This window comes from Gigantopelta aegis, chromosome 4 (assembly GCF_016097555.1).
Source record: "Gigantopelta aegis isolate Gae_Host chromosome 4, Gae_host_genome, whole genome shotgun sequence".
In the NCBI taxonomy this organism is placed as follows: Eukaryota; Metazoa; Mollusca; class Gastropoda; order Neomphalida; family Peltospiridae; genus Gigantopelta; species Gigantopelta aegis.
The window spans coordinates 36,105,753-36,125,657 of NC_054702.1; the positions used below are offsets into that span (position 1 = coordinate 36,105,753).

Sequence of the window (19,905 nt, forward strand, 5' to 3'; positions counted from 1 at the left end):
TACCACAGAATGCATTTTTCATAATTTTAAAAACGCACTTGCGTCTGAGAAGTAACGGTTATGGAATCGCGTTTTAGTCTATTTTTAATGGTATTTCAACGTCACCGACTCTTGTTTTACTATTCTATCCAAATTTGTTACAAATTTGTAAGTAACCAAACGTCGGGTCCATTTTTACGGGTTGAAACTGGAGTCTAGGTGAAAAATATGCCTTAGTGTTTAAAAACTAGGGTCTGCCCCTTTAAAAGATTTCATTCATTACATACATAATGTTCTTACATGAAAATTACTGGCGAATATGGTGCCAATCGAAAAGAAACGCATTGAATGTAATGTGACAAAACACTGTCTGTGCTAGCACGAACTACTGACCTGGCGCTTATGAAACTTGTAGAGTCTGAGACCCGTGTGACATTATTAGAGATTGAGTCTAAATGTTTGACAAGCACGGGCCCAGATCTAGCAATATTTATATTTTAAAAGACCAGATTCACCAATTCAGACCCAGATCCAGCGTCGGCGTGATTTGGGCCTTAGGTTTTTTGGAGTATTTTTGTTTTCTTTATTTATTTATTTTATTTTATTTTATTTTATCTTATTTTATTAGGAATACTAAAGTGTCGAAATACATCGGTATTTACTGAAGTGAAAATTATTTACAAAAGACACACTCACGCACATACAAAGGCAAATATTGACTTAATAGTTAAAACTAGAAATTACAGTCGCACAATATAACAAATATTCATATAATAATATTAGTTATACGAGTTTTTGACAGGGCGTACAATCCCGTACGCCCTGCCAAAAACCCGCGTAACGAATGTATTACCTTTTAGATATGTTTTTATAAGTAAACAAAAATTACACTAACACTCAAACTATTACACGTGTGTGTGTGTGTGTGTGTGTGTGTGTGTGTGTGTGTGTGTTTGTGTCTTTTTATGAGGAAGTTCCAATTCACATATAAATAATGATATACTAAATTGAATTATGATTTTGCAAATATATGTCAAACATAACATTTTTCGCACTGTTTAAAAGGGTGTTCGCGCGCATAAAAATGAAAATATCAGAAAATTCCGGAAAAATATTTCCATTAGTTTGGTCGCCCTGACAAACAATTGTATTTTCAAAGGGTGTACATGTAACCAGTATCTTTTACTTCAGCCATTGTAACTGAGATGATGTTTAACTTCAATGAACAACCGAGATGTTCAACTTGAATTAATATTCAATAAAAAATTTCAACTTCAATTAACAACTGCAGAATGTTTTAGGTTACTTATTTTGAAATACTATTTTTATGGTGCCAATTTGCAGTTTTTAAAGATTGAAATATTGTGTTTAACCTTTAATGTTTTGTAAGTAACTTGTGTTTGTAACATGGATGTACTTGAGCCACTCTCAGTGTTAACATAATCGACAAAGAGCTGATCCATGTTAAATTCGTCAAGAGCTTCTCTACTCTTGGCAGAAGGAACACTCGTCTCAGCAACGGCAACACTCGTCTCTGCAACGACAACACTTGTCTCAGCAATCGAGACATCACTGGGTTTTCTATATGATGTTGAAACATGTTGTGCATAGCTGTAGTAACGGCAGTACCCATTTGTACGTTTCCATCTTCAGAAATTCTGTGGTACATTGCAAGAGAACTTACTGATTTGTGGTCAGTAACTGACATAATGTGTGATGCTGATAAACCCTGCGTGGTAAGGATTGTAACTCCTGTACTACGGACAGAATGATTTGTGTATATTTGGGATAATACACATGCCTTGCTTAGGTTGGTCGTGAATCTTGACAGCATGTCTTTGCCAACTGGTCATTTGCATAGCTTACATCGTCATCATTGTTAAAGGAATCTTTGTGTCGCTGCCACAGACAGTTAAGTTCAGGATTTAGTTTTAAAACGTATTTTTCAAAAGAAGCCACAGGACCGTAAGGGGACTTATCTTCTGGCATTATTCCTGTGAAACTTTCTTTTTCCCGTTCACGGTGAATTTGTGTGTGTGAGCTCATCTTTGGGGGTTTTCATGTATTTAGCACCCGTTTTGGGATCTTTATAAACTGAAAAAGTGTCCTCTTCCATTTCGAACATATTTTCTCCACCATGGCGTGAAAAGTACAACCTAATTTCAAACTGAACTTTATCGAACAGGCCTCGAGGTATATCTGGACTCGCATACATTGATGTATACATTCTGGCAAGATCATCTTCTGATATACTAGAATAATGGATGTGGAATTAAATACCTATTTGTCACGGGGATCCTATAATACCCGTAACTGAATGAAACACGATTGTCCAAATATCTCTCCTAACTGTATATCTATTAGATCTCTCTGTAACAGGCATTTATACCCGCTGTGGCTCGTCTCTAGGTATGATCAGAGATACGATCTTATATAAAGTATATATTATTATAGCACGTGTAGTTCACTAGAAAACACAACAAAAACACAATACACTTTGGAATCTGTATTAACCTACGCTGACAAATGTACTGCCGCAGTAGTTAATTAATAACAACAATAATAACAACCCAGAACTGATCACTGAATTAGTTAATGTCTAGGTGTCTAGTTTACACAATATGCTAATCACTTCACCGTGACACAACACCCACACGTGTGATAATTGAGAAACGCTAACACACACACGTGCGATAATGGAGAAACGCTTCCAGGGGAACTTAATTAATAAAGGAATTACAACACTATTCCTAACTGGTTAATTTTTAATTAACCCTAACTACTCATTCAGTAACCTTGTAACACAGAATTAATACTGGTACCTATCACAATAAAGACAATAACCTACAGTTTACCTAGGTCCTCTAGGGTGACTGGCTAAGCTTTATATTACCAAATACTCGTATAATGTTAGAACAATAAGTCTACGATTTACTTCGTCAGATGACCGAAGACACTGTCTAAAGAATATTGGTATAATACAGTATTAAAATATTTAAAGTCACATCAATCACATCAAGGTTATACACAGAGCAGAAATATATATTTACCAAAGTCCCGTCTGAACTAATATAGATCGTTCAGTGGACGACGACCGTTCCCCTCGGATACCTTCCTATTTGTCTCCTCGATATCTCTAAAATCCTCGCTATTTATTCAAAACTCTCAGAGACAGCGAATATCGCCTGGGGGTACAAGGCGGTACCTCACGTAGCATGTGGATTTGCCACAACCACCATGCCGGCATATTTTTCTCTGATCGTCAGACTGGCTGTCGCCATACCGCGAGCAATCCTCTGGCCATAAACAGCACTACCGGAGATATTACGTAACTACTAGCCACATGGCCTCCACACCTGCTGGGTGTGTATTAGAAGTACAGCTCGATGACCGTCGCGCAAAGGTATCACGTAACAAGTTGCCCACCTGGACTAAGTGCATTTCGAACTGAACACGGCCTTCTAAAACAATTAATATCGCCACAGGCGAAAAGAAATTAAGAGCATGTACCGTCACACTATTCAAACTATGTCTGAAGTTTTCCAAGGAAGAAGTTTTGTACAGTTCACCATTGCTTCTACGAGCATCAATATAAAATTGACTCAAAACTTCATTCAGTTCCTCTGCATCAAAATCCTCAAAATGTGTTGATTTATCTTTTCCTAGCAAACAAGTCCGCAAAGTATTCACAACTTTTTTGTTAGCTGCTCGGGTGTTCACAGGAATACTATTAGTTCTCTTTTGTAAAATTTCTGAATCTGTATCAGTTGCAAATCGCTTTGCTATATTTCTACACTGTCAACCTGGAGCCGTACTATTTTTTTTTACACTGTGCCGCCCCTGTCAGTGGTTGGTTTGGATTGATATTTAAGAAGCCAATCGGATGTCTTTAAATTTATATCCAACATGTATCATATTGTGTGATAACATCTTACGCTGTTACCTAATACGTTTAGTGATTACTGTAAAGAATTCATATTTGTTTAGACATTTGACACTGTTCTTTTTCCATTCTTCGTAATTATAGTTAGTCTATAAACCTTCGGACTACTGAACCTTCGGACTATTGAACCTTCGGACTATAGAACCTTCGGACTATTGAACCTTCGGACCATTGAACCGTCGGACTATAGAGCGTTCCCCGTCAAAAGCAGACTATTTATTTTATAATGGGGGACAACTCTTATCGCTTTATTACGCTGCGTGTTTATGATCGTGTCACAAAAACAAAACAAAAACGATTGAACACCCGTAACAGAGAAATATATATTTCTCGGCTTGTACTAACTTGTATAACCTGTAAAAACGCATGTCAGGTTATTATTTTAAATATTTTCGAGATCGTATTCAAGTCCTCATACCTGCACTGTTACTGTAATGTTTAAAGGGACATTCCTGAGTTTGCTGCATTGTAAGATGTTTCAAATAAAATAAAATATGTCTACGATTAAACTTACATATTAAATATATTGTCTTGTTTAGGATATCAGTGTGTACATTCAATGTGTTTTTGGTCGTCTTAATATTTGTAAGGAGCCCAAACTGGATTCCGTTTTCAAATAAGTCCGTACTTACGAAAAATAATATTTCAGGAAAGAAAATGAAATTTAACCTAGTAAAAATATTAGAACGATCAGAAACACGTTTAGTATACAGCCACTAATATTTTATGCAGAAAAATGTATTTGATATGTAATTACAATCGTTACAAAGGCTGTTTTTGTCAATAACACCTTAAAAGTTGCAGCAAACTCAGGAATGTCCCTTTAACCGTGTATAGCACCGAGTAGGTTTTTAATACACAAAAAGTTGCAATCTAGTGCATTTGTGGGTTAAACGTGCACAATAAATCTTCAAACAAACACTAAAAATAAACTTACCGAGTTTTAATGTCTCCTTTTGTAATAAATGCAATACTTTTAACATATTTAACTACTGAGACATGTTGATTGTTGTGGGGGGAAAACAGGACTGGTCTCATTCAGTTTCGCATTTTCGTACGACCAGTCGAGCAAGTCACGTGGCATTTCGTACACCCCTGCAAATTCTGTATTTTCCCAAAAATGAGACGGTGTACTTGTGGTATGCATTGACTTTTGACCAATCAAAACGCATCAAATTTATCTTTATGTCTGGAAAAAACCTAAGTTCCGAAAAATAAAATTAGACTGCGCGGCCGAAATCTTTTCTGGAGATTTGCGCAATTTAGACGGGCTGTCAAAATAAAGTGTTTGAACTATTTATTTAAAAAAAATGAACATAAGTTTTAGACCTGGAGCCTAAAATTCCAACTCTACAAATATTTTGGTTCGGAGAGGGATAGGGGTAAACTGTTATTAGAGACGGTCTCTCACATATTGCAACAATAAAATTGACACATGTCGATCAAAATGTGTTATAGTCTCATCCAATAAAGTGCACAAACCACCTGTTTACGGACATCTTTCTTTCAAGAGTAAACACCACAATGAAAAAAGTAAAGTTTGTTTTATTTAACGACGCCGCTAGAACACATTGATTTTTTATCTTATCATCGGCTATTGGACGTCAAACATATGGTCATTCTGACACTGTTTTTAGAGGAAACCCGCTGTCGCCACATAGGCTACTCTTTTTACGACAGGCAGCAAGGGATCTTTTATTTGCGCTTCCCACAGGCAGGATAGCACAAACCATGGCCTTTGTTGAACCAGTTATGGAACACTGGTCGGTGCAAGTGGTTTACACCTACCCATTGAGCCTTGCAGAGCACTCACTCGGGGTTTGGAGAGCCCAAACAAGTAAATGCTAAATTATATAGAGTATCATTAAATATTTATAAAATATTTACATGTCAATTTAATATGAAAGACATAATCGACGAAAATAATTTTTATTATATTTCCAACACTACTTTAGAAACCCATTTGTATCGGATATCAAATGATTAACAGTTATTGACCACAAAAGCTTTTCACTATCTCATATGTCGATGTATATTAATTAACAAAGAGTTAGTGCATCTAGAAATTGGTCAATGTTCCGCATTTAGTATAATGTTTTCAAAACGGGAAAGGCGCAGAGGGAAAGCATCCATCTAAAGTGCCGTAAGTCACAGAATCGATGCACGTTGGTGGATATATTGCTACATTTTCTATTTCAAGCAGAGAGAGAGAGAGAGAGAGAGAGAGAGAGAGAGAGAGAGAGAGAGAGAGAGAGAGAGAGAGAGGAGAGAGAGAGAGAGAGAGAGAGAGAGAGAGAGAGAGAGAGAGGGGGGGAGGGAGAGGAAGGAGAGCTAGAGAGAGAGAGAGAGAGATGAGAGAGAGAGAGGGGGGAGAGGGGGGAGGGAGAGGAGAGAGAGAGGGGAGATAGAGAGAGGAGAGAGGAAAGAGAGAGGGAGAGAGCGGGGGGGGGAGAGGCAGAGAGGGGAGGGGGATGAGAGATAGAGACGTAGAGAGATGCATGGAGCGGATATAGATAGAGAGGAGAGCGAGAGAGAGAGAGAGAGTAGAGAGGGATGGAGAGAGAGCTGGAGGGAGAGAAGGAGAGGGCTCGGGGGGAGAGAGAGAGGGGAGGGAGAGAGGGGGAGGGGCGTTCTTTTGGAGAGAGGGAGGGGAGAGAGAGAGAGAGAGAGAGAGAGAGAGGAGCGAGAGAGAGAGAGAGGGGGGGTCGGTGAGGGGAGAGAGGAGGAGAGGGGGAGAGAGGGGGGAGAGGCGAGGGCGATCTTGTCAGGGGGAGGGAGAGAGGGAGTGGCAGAGAGAGGGAGAGGCAGAGAGAAGGAGAGGCAGAGAGAGGGAGGCAGAGAGAGAGAGTATATAATAGTATGCACGTATAGAAACGTCAATGGCCGTCCTTCCAATAGTTGTTCACATATCTGAAAGGACCATTTGTATAACAAACCATCCCACTGAAGTTTAATAACAAGTCAAGATCCTCTGGTGGTTATGCAAATCGGCTAGTGCAGATTACAATAAGCGAAAACAAAATAGTTATTCAAAAATATATTTTATATTACAAAATATTTTGTGAGTATTATTTATTTATTTATCGACTGCTTATATTATATTTTAATCGCACCGTTTGTGTGCGTTTTAAGGCCAAAGATTAACATCCCTTTGCAAATTGCTCAACACGTATGTTCTTGATTGTTCGATGTTTATAGTCTGTAGGCAGAATCCAAAAAGTGGCTTAAAACAGGATTTTGTTCTACCCGAGAGCATCAAAGCGACCACTGTGGTTATTATATGTAGGGGGGTGAGCTGCATCATATTCCAGTGGAGGTTCTTCAACTGTGTACCCCTTGACCTTTAATGACCTCTGGCAGGGCTTCTGGAATTTTTCAAAAATCCACTAGCCATGGGATCGGTGATTTAAAAGATTTACTAGCCACGATTAAATATTCACTAGCCCTACTTTATTTTAGTTGATACAATTTTACTAAATAATAGTAATAATCAGATATGTCACCTAAAGAGGGAGATAGAGCTTAAAAACACTAACATTGGAGGTTGGGGTGAGGTCAGGATATTCATATTTACAAAATAGACGTAACTGCAACATTTGACAATTTTGTTTTTCACTAGCCTTCGGGCATGTCAATAGTGGTTATTTACTAGCCCAACATTGAATATCACTAGCCATGGGAGTGGGGCTACCATAATCTAGAAGCCCTGCCTCTGGTGACCCCTGCCTACTGGAATATGATTCACTATATCATCCTACATGCTGAGAAAAGTGAGGTTAGAGTTGAAATTTTGTATTGAATACTATGCAAATTTATGTGTTATATTATAATAAAAATATATTTCTGATACCAACATATACATCCGAACTATTCCGATTTGACGGTACCGTAAGTGAATCTAAACGACCAAAATTTACCCGCAATCAAAATCGTATCTCTCCACAATGCAAAATCCAATGGGCATTTGGCAAAATTGTAGTTGATTTCATGAAATTCTTTAGCTAGTGCCTCGTCTATAGGACCGGCCTCGGTGGCGTCGTGTTTAGGCCATCGGTCTACAGGCTGATAGGTACTGGGTTCGGATCCCAGTCGAGGCATGGGATTTTTAATCCAGATATCGACTCCAAACCCTGAGTGAGTGCTCCGCAAGGCTCAATAGGTAGGTGTAAACCACTTGCACCAACCAGTGATCCATAACTGGTTCAACAAAGACCATGGTTTGTGCTATCCTGCCTGTGGGAAGCGAAAATAAAAGATCCCTTGCTGCTAATCGGAAAGAGTAGCCTATGTGGCGACAGCGGGTTTCCTCTCAAAATCTGTGTGGTCCTTAACCATATGTCTGACGCCATATAACCGTAAATAAAAAGTGTTGAGTGCGTCGTTAAATAAAACATTTCTTTCTTTCTTTCTTTCTTTCTTTCTTTCTTTCTTTCGTCTATAGGCGGACAATCACTCCTGGGGAAATCGTTTACTGGACAATACATCGCTCTTCCACCGCCACAAAGTACACTGCCACCCCCAGACTAGTTGACTAAATCAAAACTAGCACAGGACAGAGCTCATTGGAATGAATATTGCCGTGATGATATGCACTAACGAATCACTGACAAAACAATGGCGATAGCAGGTGTTCGCGAAACTTGAGCATATCCTGCCCCACTGATGGCAGCCGTCATGAGTACTGCCACCACACGGAATATTTTAATGATTAATCACGAATACCACACTGGCTGCTTTGTGAAAAGTGTTGTAAATCGTATGTATGACAGCAATAACACTGATCACAATTAACCTTTCTTTTTTTATTCTTTTTTTATTCTTTTTTATTTATTGCTTTGTTTCTTTACATTTCAGAACTGCAAACATGCATCTGTGGCTGTTCCTACTAACCGCATCACTGACTTTACGTCTCTCGTTTTCGTTAATTGACTGCCCTGGTGCCAGCTTCAAACTACGATCGACGTACGACTACATAATAGGCATGCATTTGTTTGATAAATATTTATTAATCCCCTACCGTTCCAACCAGATGAAACTGTAGGTTTCGTCTCTGTCTTTTTGTCCGTCTGTCAGACTGTCTGTCCATTTCTTCTACTTATATTTTTTCCGATTTTTTTTCTGCAATGCCTCAAGTCATTGAGCTGAAATTGAAATGGTGTACGTTTACAGCTCAAATCTAATTTGTATTGCAGTTTACCCATTTTTGACAGTTATAGCCGTTGAACTTAGGGAATACGAAAATTTGTTTTCCGGACTTTGTTCGTAATGCCTCAAGTCATTGAGCTGAAATTGAAATGGTGTACGTTTACAGCTCAAATCTAATTTGTATTGCAGTTTACCCATTTTTGACAGTTATAGCCGTTGAACTTAGGGAATACGAAAATTTGTTTTCCGGACTTTTTTCGTAATGCCTCAAGATAATGAGCTGAAACTTTGTATGTAAGTTTATCATGTACTGCTACGGATCAAGTTTCAATTTCAAAGCGATGTACGGTTTTTAAAGTTATGGCCCTTGAATTTATGAGATACAAAAAATGTGTTGGGCCTAGTAGAGGACATGTCATTTTTAGCAGTACTCTCAGAATGCTTGTTATATTCGGTTTGAAAACATATAACCAAAAATGTACTCGATATGTAGAGGTATAGTAAATCACAGGTTCTGATTAATGCTATCATCATCACAAACACTGTGTGATTGAAGTTTTATTTGTCTGACCTATACTTTTGTCCTTTAATTTATGACTTTTCATAATGTGTTGTTTTATTTGATCAATACTTTCCTGTCATTTGATATGGACGAGTGTTTGTGTGCCAAAACAAATTTTGACAGATATGCGAGATGTCATACACATTTAATAAACTTGCCCATTTTTGTGCGGGACTGGTGTTGTCAAGGGCGATTGCTGTTATTTCAGAACAGCTTTACACCCTCCCCCTTCAATTTCTGTTATTTATTTCACTGTGAGGTGTTATGGTTGTAGAATTTTACACACACTCTCACTCTCTCTCTCTGTCTCTCTCTCTCTCTCTCTCTCTCTCTCTCTCTCTCTCTCTCCTCTCTCTCTCTCTCTCTCTCTCTCTCTCTCTCGCTCTCTGATTTTGTTTTTCCTTGTCTCTATCTGTTATTCACCTTTCTGTCTGTCTGTTCTCTCTAGTTTTTGTGGCAAAACATAACTAAATATTGTTTAAATTCATATAAAAACATTAAGTTTTAAACCCATACCAATCGTCATTATGTAAATAAATAAAAAATCTTAATATGATTTACTATAAAGATAGATGACAAATCATCGGTTCTCTTTTTGACGCAGACGAACTTATTATAGAGCTGTCATTAAAGAAAACAAACATTTGAAAAACATAATTGCATAAAACCATGAATATTCAGTGAATATCAAAATCCTTTCAGTGGGTGCAGGCTCGGCTGGGGCGACGATAGCGGGGCGTCTTTCGGAGACGCCTGACGTCACTGTGCTGCTGGTAGAGGCAGGTGGGGATGACGCGAACCAACCCACAATCCAAATACCGCCCCTGGCACTTCAGAACTGCAGGTCGCCATTCGACTGGGGCATCTTTTTCACAAAACCGCAAGTGAAGGCATGTCGCGCAATGGTGAACAGGGTAAATAATGATATTAATCATCATCATCATCATCATCATCATCGGGTCTTTAAACATAAGCGATGAAGCCATATTGTAATCATTATCCTTCTCTTCAAAATCATCATCATCATCATCATCATCATCGGGACTTCAAACATAAGCGATGAAGCCATATTGCAATCATTATCCCCTGAATGCTTATCATCATAAAAACTTCAAACATAAGCGATGAAGCCATATTGCAATCATTATCTCCTGAACGATTATCATCATAGGGACTTCAAATATAAGCAGTGAAGCCATATTGTAATCATTATCCTTCTCTTCAAAATCATCATCATCGGGACTTCAAACATAAGCGATGAAGTCATATTGTAATCATTATCTCCTGAATAATTATCAACATAGGGACTTCAAACATAAGCGATGAAAAAAAAGAAGAAAGAAATGTTTTATTTAACGACGCACTCAACACATTTTATTTACGGTTATATGGCGTCAGACATATGGTTAAGGACCACACAGATTTTGTGCAGGATAGCACAAACCATGGCCTTTGTTGAACCAGATATGGATCACTGGTCGGTGCAAGTGGTTTACACCTACCCATTGAGCCTTGCGGAGCATTCACTCAGGGTTTGGAGTCGGTATCTGGATTAAAAATCCCATGCCTCGACTGGGATCCGAACCCAGTACCTACCAGCCTGTTGACCGATGGCCTAACCACGACGCCACCGAGGCCGGTCCATAAGCGATGAAGTCATACTAAAATAATTAAAATTATTAAGATTTCTTATTTACGTGAAAGGAGCCATTTTGTAATCAGTAGAATTATCTTATGTTTTTAATTGTTAATATTCTGAAACCTGCTGGACCAAAAACAATGAATCTATAGTGACACACGGATGCGCACATTGTCTAAAACTTTGACAAATATAAATCATTGTGTTCACCTATGTTTACAGTGGGCGAGACGTAGTCTAGTGGTAAAGCGTTCGCTTGATGCGCGGTCGGTCTGGGATCGATCCCCGTCGGTGGGCCCATTGGACTATTTCTCGCTCCAGCCAGTGTACCACGACTGGTATACCAAAGGCCATGGTGTGTGTTATCCTGTCTGTGGGATGGTGCATATAAAAGATCCCTTGCTGCTAATAGAAAAGAGTAGCCCATGAAGTGGCGATAGCGGGTTTCCTCTCTCAATATCTGTGTGATCCTCACATGCAGGAAAGTTTGTTTGTGAATTTCACTTTTTGAATATATTCTGAACCGAAAAAGAAACTTCCGGTTTTAAGACATAAGTTGTTGTTGTTGTTTTTTTGGGGGGGAGGGGGGGGGGGGGGGGGTGGATCAGTTAACATTGAAAATGAATTACAAATGTTTTCCTGTCATCTTGAGTGTCTGAATATTTCGATTTTACTAGCCGTGTGTGTAGGGGAAGAAAGCGAGAACATAAAGTTGATTTGCACGTGCAAACATGGTTGAACATGTTCTGCATGTTTTAAGTGATGTTTTTTTTTTATCAGTTCATCGACTTTATAGTCAATAAGAGTTTGTTTTGTTTAACAACACCACTAGAGCATATGCATTTATTAATCGTCGTCTATTGAATGTCAAACATTTGGTAATTTTGTCATATAGTCTTAGAGAAGAAACCCGCTACATTTTTTTTCCATTAGTGGCAAGGGATCTTTTATATGCACCATCCCACGGATAGGATAGCACATACCACGGCCTTTGCATTCATAGCAATGTAAATATTTACACACCAGGCTAAAGATTTTCGAAGCCATGTAAGAGCCACGATATCGCAAAACAATCGTAGGCTATGACATCACTATAACGCATGTCATAGTGACGTCATAGCTTAAGATGGATTTACGATATCGTAGCGCTAAGATAGCTTCGAAAATATGGGCCCAGACCTGTAAATTTTGTTTGTGAATTTTCATATTCCAGCAAGCCTATTGTCCGCGAGGGAAACTATTGGGAGGGACAAGCTCTATCAACGACATGATTTACGCCAGGGGTAACCGATATGACTATGACAAGTGGGCGAAGAATGGCGCATACGGGTGGAGTTACAAAGACGTGCTGCCCTTCTTCAGGAAGTCCGAGGGCATGCAGGATTCCACGCTAGCCAATTCGTGTACGTATAGTTCGCTTGCTTGGAACGTTACACCATCCCACAGACAGAATAGCATATACCACGGCATTTGATACAACTAACAGTCGTGGTGCACTAGCACTAGTTGAAGCAAGAATTAGCCCAATGGGCCCACCGACAGAGGTCGTTCCTAGACCGACCGCGCATCAAGCGAGCGTTTTAGCATCATCTACGTCCCGTACTTGTTGGCATTCACTGTTGTTGGGACTCGTTCCAGCCAGTGCACCACAACTGGTATATCAAAGGCCGTGGTATGTACTACCCTGTCTGTGGGATGCTGCATATAAAAGATCCCTTGCTGCTAATCAAAAAGTAAAAGTAAAGTAAAGTATGTTTTATTTAACGACGCCACTAGAGCACATTGATTTTTTATCTTATCATCGGCTATTGGACGTCAAACATATGGTCATTCTGACACTGTTTTTTTTAGAGGAAACCCGCTGTCGCCACACAGGCTACTCTTTTACGACAGGCAGCAAGGGACTTTTTTTTTCGCTTCCCACAGGCAGGATAGCACAAACCATGGACTTTGTTGAACCAGTTATGGATCACTGGTCGGTGCAAGTGGTTTACACCCACCCATTGAGCCTTGCGGAGCACTCACTCAGGGTTTGGAGTCTGTATCTGGATTAAAAATCCCATGCCTCGACTGGAATCCGAACCCAGTACCTACCAGCCTGTAGACCGATGGCCTAACCACGACACCACCGAGGCCGGTAAATAAGACTAATCGAAAAGAAGCGTACTCAAACAAGCACATTTCAAACTACTGCTGTTTGGGTCTAACATATGGTTATTTTAACTTTTGGCCGCTACCGCCACTTAGGTAACCCCTACCAATAAAACAGCAATGGGTCTGTTATATACGCTTTCACATAGACAGGGCAGTACATACCATGACCTTTGATAAATCCATCGTAGAGCACTGTTCGTCGCTGGGGAAAACCCAAGGCCACAGAGGGTGATCGTTTCCTGCGTTCCATTGCACCCCCAGACGCGCCCTTTACTTCTTGGTTACAATATATCGGGTGATTTATAAAATGACGTCACTTTTTGAAGTGCAATAGCAGAAAACGTATGCAACTTGGGGTATTGGCAATTTGCTAATAACTAGCTTACTACGTTGTCTAATGATGTTCGAAATTCCACTTTAATAGATATCTTTGTTTCAAAATAGACTTTATACAAATCATATGACAACTGTAAATATATGCTATATTAATAAGATAGTACTCAACATGTACTGTACCTACTGAAAACAATGGAAAACATCAACATATAATATAACAAACTGTTGTTACACATATTTGCACAATTTCCGCGCTAATCAACTTTTTAAAAAGTTGCACTTATTTTGTTTATTTGTTTTGGGATTTTCCCCCTGTCTTCCTTTCTTTCATCACCCAAATATGTACACAAATTCAGAATATCACCCGTTTAATATATTAAAAGACATTTTAAAACCGAGTAATGTACAACTGTCAAAATATTGGTCATTACTCTTTCTCAGCTATCTGTGCTGTCTGTGGTTAGTGAGAGAGAGAAGAGGGTGTAGTGGTCTTACATCTACCCATTCAGTCGTTAAAACTCGCTCTAAGTGGGAGCCGGTACCGGGCTGCGAACCCAGTACCTACTACCAACCTTATGCCCGATGGCTTAACCACGACACCACCGATACCGGTTGGAACATGATAGAAAAATTAACAAAATATATGCATTTTGTTCCGCAAATCGCCAGAAATGATACTCAGTAATCAGCATGTTACGAACTTGATCGTCGGGTTATCGTCTGCCTCTAAGCAATTGTCTGCCTCTAAGCAATCGTCCAGCGTGCCAATCTCCCGTCAGACCATGAGGGCGATGCGGTGGAATGTCAATCAGATTTTTTTATATGTAAATAAAACACCCGAAAAGAAACTAAATCAATGTTTAGATGAATCACGTGCTTCTGGGGGTTAAATTCCGTCATGTAAACACAGTTACCTCTGAGGTAAGCCTACCGCGAAGGTTAAAATTTGACCTATGTTATGAGGTTGAAATTTGACCTATATTTTGAGGTTGAAATTTGACCTATATTATGAGGTTGAAATTTGACCTATATTATGAGGTTGAAACAATTGCTGCCGCAGTAGGAAAAACAAAACAAAACCAAATAAACAAAAACCATCCCATCGGCAAATATGTCACACATTGTACAATATAACGCACTATTAACACATTATAAACACACGTATTGCTACGCACTGACGGTTTTGTGTGCAATTTTTCGTTGCTGTATCGTATGATTTTCTGTTTTGCAGTTTACCATGGAAGAACAGGCCCCTTGAAAGTCGGATTTGTCCAGGCAACAAATTATGCCGAAATATTCATACGGGCAGGCTTAGAGCTTGGCTACCGTCAGAATGACTACAATGGCCGATTCCAAGCAGGTATACTTTGTCTATAAGTCCAACAAGTGACTATATAAATTATGTAGGGGCGGGACATAGCTCAGTGGTACAGCGCTCGCCTGATACGCGATCGATTTAGGATCGATTCCCGTCGGTGTGCCCATTGGGCTATTTCTCGTTCCAGCCAGTGCTCCACAACTGGTGTAACAAAGTCTGTGGTATGTACTATGCGGTCTGTGGGATGATGCATATAAAAGATCACTTGCTGCTAATAAAAAAAGATAGCCCATGAAGTCGTGCTATACTTGCTAGAACGAGAAATAGCCGATAGGGCCCACCGACGGCGATCGATCCCACACCGACCGCGCATCAAGCGAGCGCTTTACCACTGGGCTACGTCCAGCCTCACACCACGGGTCAAAGGGAGCGACACCACAGCGTGGAACAAATAACATAATCGGTTACTAAGTTATTGATGTTATACTTCTCGGGTCAAACGCCGTTCGCCATTATAGGTTGCATAGTACCAAAGAAGAGAGTTCCGTGTAAAAGTTCGAGATGCACCGTCAAATATTTACGGAGTAAAAGCAGCTGTGGGTGTGATTGGTAGTAATATGTGACATTGATTATTTGTGCAAATACTATTATCCATTGACAATAAATAAATACGCTTTTATTTGTTATGCAGTTGTTATGCAGTATATACCAGAGGTTGAAACTAATGCGGGGTACCCCCAAAAATGGAACTGCAATTTTCAGCAAAAATGACGGTTGCTATTAAAAACATTAATTAAATCTCTTAAATGATACGTGACCATCCATTTTCTTGCAGATAGATTAGATGTGAGGTGCCACACTTTCTATTGCTGTACTTCCTGGGTGTGTTGAAACGCTGCTTATATCAGTTTTATTAGTAAACGTTAACATTATCGGCAATGGGAATTGATTTGGTCTATTAGAACCTATAACCTTCGCACGGCGACAGTAACCAGTTATTCTCTGTACAGTGCACATCAGTCAGTATGTTATCAAGCGTTTCGCTTCGGCAAACATAACGCAACCATTTAAGCCTAACGGCTATCGTGTAACATTTAATCTAAACGGAATCTTAAAGGGACATTCCCAAGTTTGCTGCATTGTAAGATGTTTCCGACTAATAAAATATTTCTACGATTAAACTTGCATATTAAATATATTTTCTTGTTTAGAATATCAGTGTCTGTATATTCTATGTTTTTCTGGTCGTCTTAATATTTGTAAGAAGCCCAAACTGGATTTTGTCTTCAAATAATTTCGTACGTACGAAAAAATCTTGTTTAGAAAATAAAATGAAATTTAACCTAGTACAAATATTAGAACGATCAGAAACACGTTTAGTATACAGCCACTAATATTTTATGCAGAACCGACAATGGAGCATCATCTAATTATTAAAATGTTTTGTAATGAGCAAGGAACTCGAATTTGTCAACCCTAACATATACATACATCTCTCTCTCTCTCTCTCTCTCTCTCTCTCTCTCTCTCTCTCTCTCTCTCTCTCTCTCTCTCTAACACACACACACACACACACACACACACACACACACAGGTTGTAATTTTGACCAACATACCACATTAATGGTAGACAGTTTGTCCGTTGACATTTTGCCCGTTGACATATTGACCATTGGTATTTAAACCGTTGGCATTTTGATCATTCTGTCTGCACACCGACTGGAACATACAAAATAAATTGCGTGGTTATTAAAGGTATACTGTAACAGATTTATGGACCTTATTTCTCTAAAAATGGATAATAATGAAAATTACATCAATGTTTGGAAACCAAATCTGGCTATCACATCTCCTTAACTGAACCATGTTGGGTTGAATACATGTTAACCCTCTCGGCAATTTTAGTTTTTGAATTATGGACCATTGCCATAATTCAATTATGTTTACAAAATAACAGGTGGCGTATAATGGTTACGTAGATTGGTTAATAAAGTACGTTTAGGGACAAATCAAATACCTATTTTCAGGTAATACTTTGTTGGGCCATTTAATAGACGAGTGGTTTGTGACAATATGCCTTTGATACAATAGTATTATTTAAATACCACGGTGGTCAACCTACCTGCAATATCTATTCAGAATCTGGGATTGTTGCATTTTTACATTTTTACATAGCCTGTATATGAACACAAACGATAGTAGATGTGAGGAATGTTAAGGTTTTGGGTATATTCGGTATGGTAGTTAAAAATCAATCTAATTAAAATTAGCTCCACTATTACATGTGGATCTAACAGCAGCCCGTTGGAGCTCATGTCCAGTTGACCTTTCATTCGACCAATCAAAACTTTACTTGCAAAATCATGCCAGTGATTTGAATTTTTTTTAAAAACATTCGGGATTATGCCGAGGGTATATGAAATGATTCGAGTGAATTACGAAGTATGCCGGAACTAATTTCAATATAAAATTTGATGTAAAATTCGTTTCAAGACGAAAAAAAGCCCTCTGATGGTATAGCCATAAAATCTGTTTATACTAGTATACAATCCAGAGTTTATTACTGCACTTTTCTCCCTGTTTTTTCAATGTTGAAATAGACCAACAAGTTCGACCGATATTTTAAGTGTAATTGGTCTATATTTAAATTGTTATTTATAGATGAAATGTCAACTGCACATGGGAGTCCATGCAATGCTGTTAGATCTACTGGTGAGGTGAGACCAGTAGAGCTAAATTTAATTAGATTGGTTGAAAATATAATAAAGACAAAAGAATAAAAATGCAAAAAGAAAAACAAAACAAAATAAACTTTATTTATCGTTTCAGGATTTGCGAAATCGCAGACAACAATATTTAACGGTCAGAGGTCGAGCTCTTCAACTGCGTTTCTAAGGCCCCATCTGGGGCGACCCAATCTACACGTGCTCATCAATGCACATGTGACAAGAGTAAGATTATCAATAGAATAAGCATTACAAACACGCAGAAACCACTATCAGCAGTGCCGGATTTATAAAGGGGGCTAAGGGGACAATTGCCCCGGGTCCCCTGTTATGTCACATTTAATTTTCCCTACCCTTAATTTCGGTTGCTTTTTTACCGTGTTGATATTGCCAGGAATCAGAATATCCACCTTTAATGTTTTACAATGGTCCAGGTGGTCTTATCGCCACAGCATGTGGTATACCAGTCGTGGTGCATAGACTGAGAGGAGAAATGGGTCAACAGACGGGAGGGAGCTGATCTCGGACCAACCGCGCATCAGCCGAGCGCTTTACCACTGAGCTACGTCCCGCCCCTATTCAATTTGTAGTGAAGTAATTACGTTTGCAGGCATATACTTAGCCCGAATACGGTGACGGTACGAGAACTAGACGGACATATACTTAGCCCGAATACGGTGACGGTACGAGAACTAGACGGACATATACTTAGCCCGAATACTGTGACGGTACGAGAACTGGACGGACATATACCTAGCCCGAATACTGTGACGGTACGAGAACTAGACGGACATATACATAGCCCGAATACGGTGACGGTACGAGAACTAGACGGACATATACTTAGCCCGAATACTGTGACGGTACGAGAACTAGACGGACATATGCTTAGCCCGAATACTGTGACGGTACGAGAACTGGACGGACATATGCTTAGCCCGAATACTGTGACGGTACGAGAACTGGACGGACATATACTTAGCCCGAATACTGTGACGGTACGAGAACTAGACGGACATATACTTAGCCCGAATACTGTGACGGTAAGAGAACTAGACGGACATATACTTAGCCCGAATACTGTGACGGTACGAGAACTAGACGGACATATACTTAGCCCGAATACTGTGACGGTACGAGAACTAGACGGACATATACTTAGCCCGAATACGATGACGGTACGAGAACTAGACGGACATATACTTAGCCCGAATACTGTGACGGTACGAGAACTGGACGGACATATACTTAGCCCGAATACTGTGACGGTACGAGAACTGGACGGACATATACTTAGCCCGAATACTGTGACGGTACGAGAACTGGACGGACATATCCTTAGCCCGAATACTGTGACGGTACGAGAACTGGACGGACATATCCTTAGCCCGAATACTGTGACGGTACGAGAACTGGACGGACATATACTTAGCCCGAATACTGTGACGGTACGAGAACTGGACGGACATATACTTAGCCCGAATACTGTGACGGTACGAGAACTGGACGGACATATACTTAGCCCGAATACTGTGACGGTACGAGAACTGGACGGACATATACTTAGCCCGAATACTGTGACGGTACGAGAACTGGACGGACATATACTTAGCCCGAATACTGTGACGGTACGAGAACTGGACATATACTTAGCCCGAATACTGTGACGGTACGAGAACTGGACGGACATATACTTAGCCCGAATACTGTGACGGTACGAGAACTGGACGGACATATACTTAGCCCGAATACTGTGACGGTACGAGAACTGGACGGACATATACTTAGCCCGAATACTGTGACGGTAAGAGAACTGGACGGACATATCCTTAGCCCGAATACTGTGACGGTACGAGAACTAGACGGACATATACTTAGCCCGAATACGATGACGGTACGAGAACTAGACGGACATATACTTAGCCCGAATACTGTGACGGTACGAGAACTGGACGGACATATACTTAGCCCGAATACTGTGACGGTACGAGAACTGGACGGACATATACTTAGCCCGAATACTGTGACGGTACGAGAACTGGACGGACATATCCTTAGCCCGAATACTGTGACGGTACGAGAACTGGACGGACATATCCTTAG

The 19,905-nt window shown here is 39.8% G+C and overlaps 1 protein-coding gene across 1 annotated transcript in view; it reads left to right on the forward strand.

Moving 5' to 3' along the window:
* The window catches only part of LOC121369817 (alcohol dehydrogenase [acceptor]-like), a 67,217-nt gene that overhangs the window by 14,787 nt on the left and 32,525 nt on the right, over positions 1-19,905 (forward strand). The window contains exons 3-8 of the mRNA XM_041494890.1: positions 1,412-1,555; positions 8,777-8,901; positions 10,332-10,543; positions 12,482-12,671; positions 14,990-15,118; positions 17,906-18,027. Of these exons, the coding sequence (XP_041350824.1) occupies positions 1,412-1,555; positions 8,777-8,901; positions 10,332-10,543; positions 12,482-12,671; positions 14,990-15,118; positions 17,906-18,027 (922 nt within the window). The remainder of the gene's footprint in view (positions 1-1,411; positions 1,556-8,776; positions 8,902-10,331; positions 10,544-12,481; positions 12,672-14,989; positions 15,119-17,905; positions 18,028-19,905) is intronic.